We start from the raw sequence: 8,268 nt of genomic DNA on the forward strand, positions 1-8,268 counted from the left end.
ATCAGTAATTCAAATACTTCCCAGGTGGCACACTAGTGTTAAACAACCCGCCTGCCAATGCAGGAGATATAAGAGACAGGAGTCTGTCCCATTGGTTGAGAAGATATCCTGGCGGAGGACAGTGCAACCCACTCCAGTATTCTTGCCTGGAGAATCCCACGGACAGAGGAGCCTGTCCATAGGGTCACAAAGAGTCGGACATGACTGAAGTCACTCAGCACACAATTCAAATGCTAGAAGGAAAATCTGGCACTGTGATGAATGTAGGTGTTTGTTGAGGACAGCAAAGCCAGGCATTGAAGCCACACAAGGAAGCTAAGTGAGTCTAGAACTAGGAAGGCTTTGCATTGCAACGTCCATCTTCACCTGCACAACTCCTACTCATCCCTCAGACCTCAGCTGAACTGTCTCTCCCTCGGAGGAGCATTCCCAGGTGACCAGCACAGCCCCCACATCTAGACAGGCACATGGAGACCCAGCACGATGCCTGGCACACTACAGACCTTCTCAAAATCATTGCTCAATGCAGTATACCTTTTACTGCCCCTTCACGCAAACCGTGTATCCAATTGACTGATTAACCTTCCTTAACCGATTAACCGCCATGCCTGGTGCCTAAGACAAACTTGGCGACAAACACTGGAAAGTGTTCAATATTTCACAAAGGAATGACTGACACCTAAGAGAAGAATGCTGGCTCTATTTCACAGACAGGTAAGAGTGTGGGCCTCTCAGGACCAGTTTCCTCATTTATCAAATGACAAGGCTGGCCTAGGGCTCCACTTCAACAAACATTCCTGGCTGTCTGACTAATGCCAGAGAGCGTAAGCACAGTCCCTGTCTGTTGGCCTCACTGGGAGGCAAACTAATAAACAGAAACACAACCCCACATTTACAACTGCCATTTACTGGAAGCCCTAAAGAGTCTCATACATTTATTAATGCATGTGATTCTAATGCTTGCCTTGTGTCCTAGGATGTAGTGTCCCATTTCACAGATGAGGACACTTGTCTTAGTAGGTTTATTTATTAACCTCACTGAGGTGCTAGTAACTAGCAGGTGGCAGAGCCACGAAGTTAACGTGGGACTCTTCTGTCCATTTCCAAACTCCACAACCTGAGGTGAAGGCACGGAGCCACAGAGGAGAGTGTCTGAAGGCTGGCCAGGTGGCTCAGGGCCTGCCAAGGAATGGCATGGCCCTGGAGGTGTTCAGGGGCATGAGGCCGAAGACTGAAACCCAGAAACAAAAGCAGTGTCCTCTGTAAGTCAGGGGAGGGGCTTCAAGAGATGATGTAACTCCGACGAAAGGGATAAGGTCACACAACTAGCAAACGGCCCAGTGGGAATTCAAGCACAGATCTGACTCCAAATCCTGTCCTATGTCTACCCTAGGATTCTCTCCCCTGTTCTGACTTAATTTTCTAAAATGAAGAAAAATTAAAAAAAAAAATCACTCTTTTTAAAAAGGTGAGAATTAAACCTGACTTGCTCTGGGAAAAGGAATCCTTCAGGGCTTGGGAGGGAGGGCAGAGGGGAGAGGGAGTGAAACAGAGACGCTGAGAGTTCTCAATGGGTCAGTGAGCATAAGGATGGGGCAATGGCTGGGAAAAACACACAGCCTCTCTGAGCAGCCAAGTACCCGCGTCTTCACGGAGCTGATCACAGGACAGCAATGATTCTAGGGCCCTGGTGGGAGTGAAGGTGGGGGAGGGGTGTCATAGCCTGAAACTGGATGCTGTTTCAACAGATGAGACAGAAGTCTGTCTTCATACAGCTGCCCCAGTGGCTAGTATCCAGGCTTGGGATATGCTCAATCTAATTTTACTTGCCATAGTTAATTCTCAAAACATCGACCATCTGTTTCCTGGATTCCTGACTGCATTGCTGCCTGGTCTGTCTGCTCAGAAAGGATGACAAAGTCCAGAGCAAGTCTTTCCTCTACTCACCTCTTCTAAAACCCCCAAGGCTGCACACCAGACCTGCACAGTAAGCAAAATAATTAAGCCCATGGACTCTAATCTTCAACAACATGAAAGCAATTAAACACACTTTGGAGCCATGAAAGGTGAAAACTGGCCAGATTCACAAACTTGCTAGTCACCAGCCATAGTCACCAGCATTTCCATTCATTCCTCTGGTGCAAAGTCAGCTGTCCACTTCTGTAACCTCATCACCTCCCATGCCTCTTAAAGTCCTTCGGAAATAATAATGCTTGCTTAAGAGTTTTTGACACATGAGGTCTTTACAGTATAGGTAACGTCGTCTTACTTGACATGTTTATTTCTTGAAACATCACCTATACTCAGATTCAAACTCCACAGTACTCAATTTTTGACTCTTAAAATTGCCCTTTTCTTTAAGCACAGATAATTGTATCTGAAGGATAAGCAGGCACTGTTGTTCAAATCTACTCCTTTTTTTAAGAGTGGAGGTTCACCTCCTGTTTGCTTCTGCTTGCTTGTTTTAAGTGTTAACGACCCATGCTTCCTTTCTGGGAGACTACAGATTCTGCCATCTGGGATGAGGTTTCCTTCCTCTTCTATAAATCATTAAGAGACCAACACTAGACCATGCTAGCTGTTGGTATTTTGGCTTTTTTATTTTTTGCCTGGTTGGACAAAACTGAAAAAAGCAAAACAGGAAAAAGCTAAAATAGAGGTCCTCAATGACCCCTTCAACCCCACACTTCAATGAGAGACTTGCTCAACCCTGGGATGTGAGAAGACTAAGAAACCATGGAAATTGGGATTCAGGGAATTAGGTACAGGATACAAGGTCAAGAAAAGCAGGATCTTTGGTTTGCTATGTTCACTGCTGGATCCCACATCTCTAGAATGATGCTCCATCAACACTGCTGAACCAATGAAAGGAAGCTACAGGGTATACACAGGTGACTGGGAAGGGCCTGTAAAGGCTCTTACAGAGCTGAGTTTTGGAGCTGCAGGATAAGATTCAGTGGTGAGTCATGAAATCAATTTAGTCTGATTAGCATTGTTTTGAAAGAATGGAAGAGAATAGGAAATACCTTGGTAAGGAAAAAACTAATTTTGTGCATTTTCAGTTTAAGATACACACCCAAGATTGCAATGGAAAATATATTTGTTATTGGTTATGTAAAAAAAAAAAAAGAGGAAAAGCATTTGCCTAGAGACACTGAAAAAGCAGATTCCCAGGCTCCAGGCAGCACTTCTGGGATGAGAATCTCTGGAATTTTGCACTTTGAACACGTTCCCTTGGGGATATCAGCAGACTCTTAACTTTAGAGTTTCTAGTCTGAAAACCACTGTGGGGCCTGGAATTTCAAGCAGTTTAACAGCCACAGGAAAACTGATCAACAAATTAGTTTGACAGGATTTCCACAGCTATCTTCTGTTTGGGAGGTCGGAGTGGGGGTGTGGGTGGGCAGAAGACAGGGGACCAGGGCAGGCATTTAACAACCATGAATAAAACACAGTTGTTCTCTTCCTGTTCATTACTGACCTCATCACCAGGCCATTTCCTCCCAACTCCTTCCACACACTCACTCCAAGGGCCACTCAGACCTGTCCTGGTACCAGCTGGCCACAAAGTTTCCATCTTCGAAACTGAACAGATGAAGAGGATTTAGTCACCAGACGTGAGCCTGGCTTGGGGCCGGCAGAAAAGAGAGACTGTTGAGTGAGGAATCAAGAAAAACTCACACAGCCCAGGGCCACTGTCATCAGATCGCTATGGAAAGCAGGTGTGGTCCGTTCCAGCCTAATCCTGCAGAGCTCTCAGCCACCTGTCCTGACAACTGCAGACAAACTCGCTACAATGATGATCCAGCGCTGCCAGAGGCCCAGGCTCCTGATGGCCCACTGGGAACGCTCTACACCAGCTGTTCCTCACCCTGCAACCCCCCTGCCCCATACCAATTTACCAATCACTATGGTGCGTAATTCCACGCACCCACACAGCATACCAGTGGTTTCCCTCCCTGCATCTCTCTGAGGTCACAACAAACAGAAAAGTCGTGATTATTTTTTTTCTCTCACTTCCCGTAAATAGTCATTTTTAACAATCTTGATGCAGTGACTGAATCCTTTCCAGGTCCTTCCCTTTCTTTTAGAGCCTCTGCTTTGCTGAAGGGCAGGAGGAAGCGTGCCCACATGCAGTGAGGATCACCATGAGAAGCTTTGGTATAAGGGGCTCCTTCCCTCTGGCCTCCTACAGCACTTGAGCCACTACAGCCTCAGCCACTCAGCAGCTGCTAGAGTATGAGCTGCCATCTTTTGCTGTGAGCTTCTCTTACCGTCTATCCTCTTCTCCCAACTTGAACTGCAGTTTCCTAGAGACAGCAGCCATGCCTGAATCTTCCATCTTGTTTCCTTAGTGCCTTGCTTTAAAAACGTCATTTGTATTTCTGTCTGTGTGTGTGAATGTGGAAGGACATGTAGGACATACAGCAATCACACTCCACGTCAGATGCTATCAGCACTGGACAAAGTTGTCAAAAGCCACTCATTTTAGCAGGAAACGTCTTTCACCACATTTGGTTGGTCAAGCACCAAATTGCTCCTGCTGCATTCCTGACACTAAAAATAGCAGGGACATTCAATTTTGAAGAAAAAAGATCTACACGAACAGGGCCAGACTAACACGATTAAGGACAAAAGATAAAGTGAAGTAGCCTCTCCGCTAGGTATCTTTTGTCCACCAAATTAACTGGGTTTACTTACTGTTCTACACAGGGAGCATGCTGGCAGCTTTACGCCTACTCTTTCATTTAATCTTACAGTATCCCATGACGCCAGCATTACTATCCCATTGCACAAAGAAACTAAGGAACAGAGGGCTCAAATAGCTTCCCGAGGTCGGTAAACAGCAGGGTTTGGATTCAAAGCCATTTCTGTCTGACTTCACCACAATCCTTACTGCCTTTCTGATAAATCCAATACCTAACATAGATCCTCAGACCATAATTTAGAAGTTCTCTTTTCTAAAGAAAGGGTCAAAAGCCAAAAAATCTTTTTTTTTCTTTTTTTAAAAATTTTGTTCAAGCAAGCAAGCAATCAACCAAGCTTTCTCTAAGAAAGCCAGATGGGGGAATTCAGGAATATACTTAATTTACCCTGGCTCTGCAAGACTTCATCTTTATTTCTCGACTGTCTCTTCTTCTCCATAATGTCCCACGCAATTTCAGTTTAGAGTATGATCACTTCTACAATTTCAAAACCTTTCTCTGTCCACTCTAATATTAAAATCTATCCAGAAGCTGCTTAGCACCTCTCTCACACCTCTCAACAAGTCTCTAAGTTTTTATCCTCAAGCCCTCAAAGTTTAGTCTCAAGACACCAGTGTATCCTTTTCAAAGGTTACACAGCAACTCTGCTCAACTGTACCTCTAGCCCAGTTCTCACTATTCTCCCCTCTGTTCTTCTACTCTTGGAATATGACTTCCTTGCTGTTCCTTGAACAAATACAACATTCTCCTGCTCCAGGGCCTTTGCACTACCTGCTCCTTCTGCTTGGGGCTCTTTTCTCCAAGATATTTGCATGGCACATTCCTTCATCTCCTTTATGCCTTTGCTTACAGCTCACTGTCCAAGTGAGGCTTCCTCAATATCCTGCAAACCAGCTTCCCATCCCAGGACCTCTTGTCCCTCTAGGCTTGTTCTATTTTTGTTTTTAGCCATAGCACTTATTCTAACATACTACACACCAGATTTGTGCATAATGCATCCTCTTTCTAGAAGAGAAGCTCCATGAGGGTAGAAATGCTTTTATTGTGCTTACTGCTGTATCCCCAGTACTTAGAACAATGCCTAGGAGACACAATGTGCTCAGCAAATATTTGCTGAATTAATGTTTTACATGGCTTGCCAGTAAGAAAAACTGATAACCCCAGGTCAACGCACTATGTTTACCCTATGGTTCTGAGTATTCCTGGAGCTCTGATCCACGGTGGGAGGCAGTTATAAATCAGCTTGAGAAGCCTGGAAACAGAGAGCTATTTAGAGGGGAATGACGTAGTGGAGTTCTACATTTCAATCAGTCCACTCTAGCTCTGGGGGATGGATCTGGGGAGGATAAGGCTCTGAATTATGAGTCCCTTCCTAAATATGAGAAATATTTAGGAGACAAGAGGGAAAGATTCAATGATTGGTTGGATTTTGGGGGGATGGTGGGAATCTGACTGACCTTTAGGTTATAGGGTTGGGGAAACTGAACAGATAACACAGTAAGTGATGGAGACAGCATAAAGAAGAATTCCTCTTGGGAATGGATCTGTAAGGATGAGTCTCTTCCCCTTAGCTCAACATTCACTTCAGCAGTCCTTTGATAAATAACTAAAGTGATTATGGTAAAAGGCTCAACCGCGGCTACAGAGCAGCCAAATATAAACAAAAAGAATTCTATGGATCATTGCTTTGTTTCTATTTGTCAGAGGTATTGAGCTGGCCCTTAACCAGGCAGAGTCCCTCCTAAAGAAAAAGGAAGGAATGTCTTTTCACGGGTTACAAGTCAGTTCTGTCTCTGAAGACACACACATACCACTATTTCTGTAAGCACAACCAGTGGTCTGGTTTCTTTGGAAAATAACTTAGGAATTGGGCAATTTAAAAGGACCCTATCTGGCCTTCCCTGGTGGCTCAGAGGTAAAGAATCTGCCTACCAATGCAGCAGTCACCGGTTCGATCCCTGATCTGGGAAGAGATCCCGCACGCAGCAGAGCAACTGAGCCCCCAGCGCCACAGTAATTGAGGCTGTGTTCTAGAGCCTGGAACCCGCAACTGCTGAGTCCACGTGCTCCAACTACCGAAGCCCCTGCGTCCTAGAGCCCATGCTCCCCCAAAGAGAAGTTTCTGCAACTGGAGAAAAGCCGGGGCAACAAGGAAGACCCAGCACGGACAAAAATAAATAAATAAATTTAAATAACAATTTCTTTAGAAGGGCCCCACCCCATGCTAAATACCCCTAAACAAAGGTCTACCGACAAAATAACCGGTCAATTTAATCCACCATTGACTGGGCTTGTATTTTACCCTCAAACCTTACCTGGAAAGTTCTCTCGGTTTAGCTTAGGTCTGCGGACAATCACAAAGTCCTTGTCATTTCCTTTGCTTTTCAGCCGTTTTCGTGGGGGACTCTGTGGGTGGCCCAGGTTTGAAAGCAGTTCCTGGGGGATGTTCTCACTGTCCACCTCCTCCTTCTCCAGGGCGGAGACCCCCATGCCTGAAAGCAGTTCAGAAGTCTTGCTAGAATCCCATCCCCACGTGAAACTGGTGGTAACGTTGCTACTCTGGTCGGGTATCTCCTGGAGGTGTTTCCTGCAGAAACGCACAATAGCCCAACGTTCCTTTCAAAAACACGCCCGTAAATAATTCCCAGACAGGCCTAAAGGAAGCTGCAAGCTGTGCACCGCAGAAAGCTTTCACAGCAGTTAACTGAACTGCATTTTTACGTGCCGGCGGCGAGTCCCCAAGAATAAAAGAGAAAATAACCGAACACATCGAAAAGGCTTTTCGATTTCCGATCATGCAGAAGGCCTCAAGAATTTCTTAAAAGTGGAGGGAACATACAAGGAAAGAGGCAGGGCAATCACACACTGATTGAAAACAGCAGCAGGAAAGCCCAAAAAGGGAAGACAAATAACATCCACGCTGACCACCGCACTAAAGCATCCACCCATCCACGTTTTCCCAAAGAGGCTAAGCAGCCATTCACATTACAGCATTACTAACAATATTAGCAAGTAGCAAAACACGCGGCCTAAAAGAATTAAGACGGTCCATTCATGTTCTGTCTCCTTCTGCAATCGGTTTACCTGTGCATGGCGTCCGCAGGTTCGGGAGTTTTAAATGCGTGCATTAATTGCAGAGGTGCCCGCCCCCCGGATTCCCGCTTTGGCGCGCGGCGGCGCACTGCGTGCGGCCCCGGCTAGCTGCAGCGAAACCCGCGAACTCTATCAACGTTCCATCCCAGCAGCGCGCGCAGAATTCTCCAGCCAGCAGGCTCTCCTCCGCAGCCGTCGTCTGCGGCCCCGCTGCCTGCTGGGAATTGTAGTTTCTGCCCAGCCTGGTAGTCCGGCTGCCTCGCCACTACTTCCTTTCCTTGCAGCTTTGCCGCCTTCGAGATACCCACAACCCCGCGCGGCTGCGGGACCGGACGACCCACAGGGTAGGCGGGGAAGCGGAAGTGGGCGGTGCTCCGGCTGACTGGGGAAATGTCAGCTGCTTGACTGGGGTCCGGGTTTCCTTTCTCGGGACCCCCCGACCTTTTGGTGACTGCCACCGCTGTCGCCA

At 46.5% G+C, this 8,268-nt stretch overlaps 1 protein-coding gene across 1 annotated transcript in view; it reads right to left on the bottom strand.

Annotated features, from left to right (window-relative positions):
- The window catches only part of SKP2 (S-phase kinase associated protein 2), a 34,651-nt gene extending 26,853 nt beyond the window's left edge, over window positions 1-7,798 (bottom strand). Inside the window, exons 1-2 of the mRNA XM_068990661.1 lie at window positions 7,791-7,798; window positions 7,022-7,293 (exon numbers count right to left, since the gene is read on the bottom strand). Of these exons, the coding sequence (XP_068846762.1) occupies window positions 7,022-7,293; window positions 7,791-7,798 (280 nt within the window). The remainder of the gene's footprint in view (window positions 1-7,021; window positions 7,294-7,790) is intronic.
- Window positions 7,799-8,268: the final 470 nt, after the last annotated feature.

This window comes from Capricornis sumatraensis, chromosome 18 (genome assembly GCF_032405125.1).
Source record: "Capricornis sumatraensis isolate serow.1 chromosome 18, serow.2, whole genome shotgun sequence".
NCBI classification, from domain to species: Eukaryota; Metazoa; Chordata; class Mammalia; order Artiodactyla; family Bovidae; genus Capricornis; species Capricornis sumatraensis.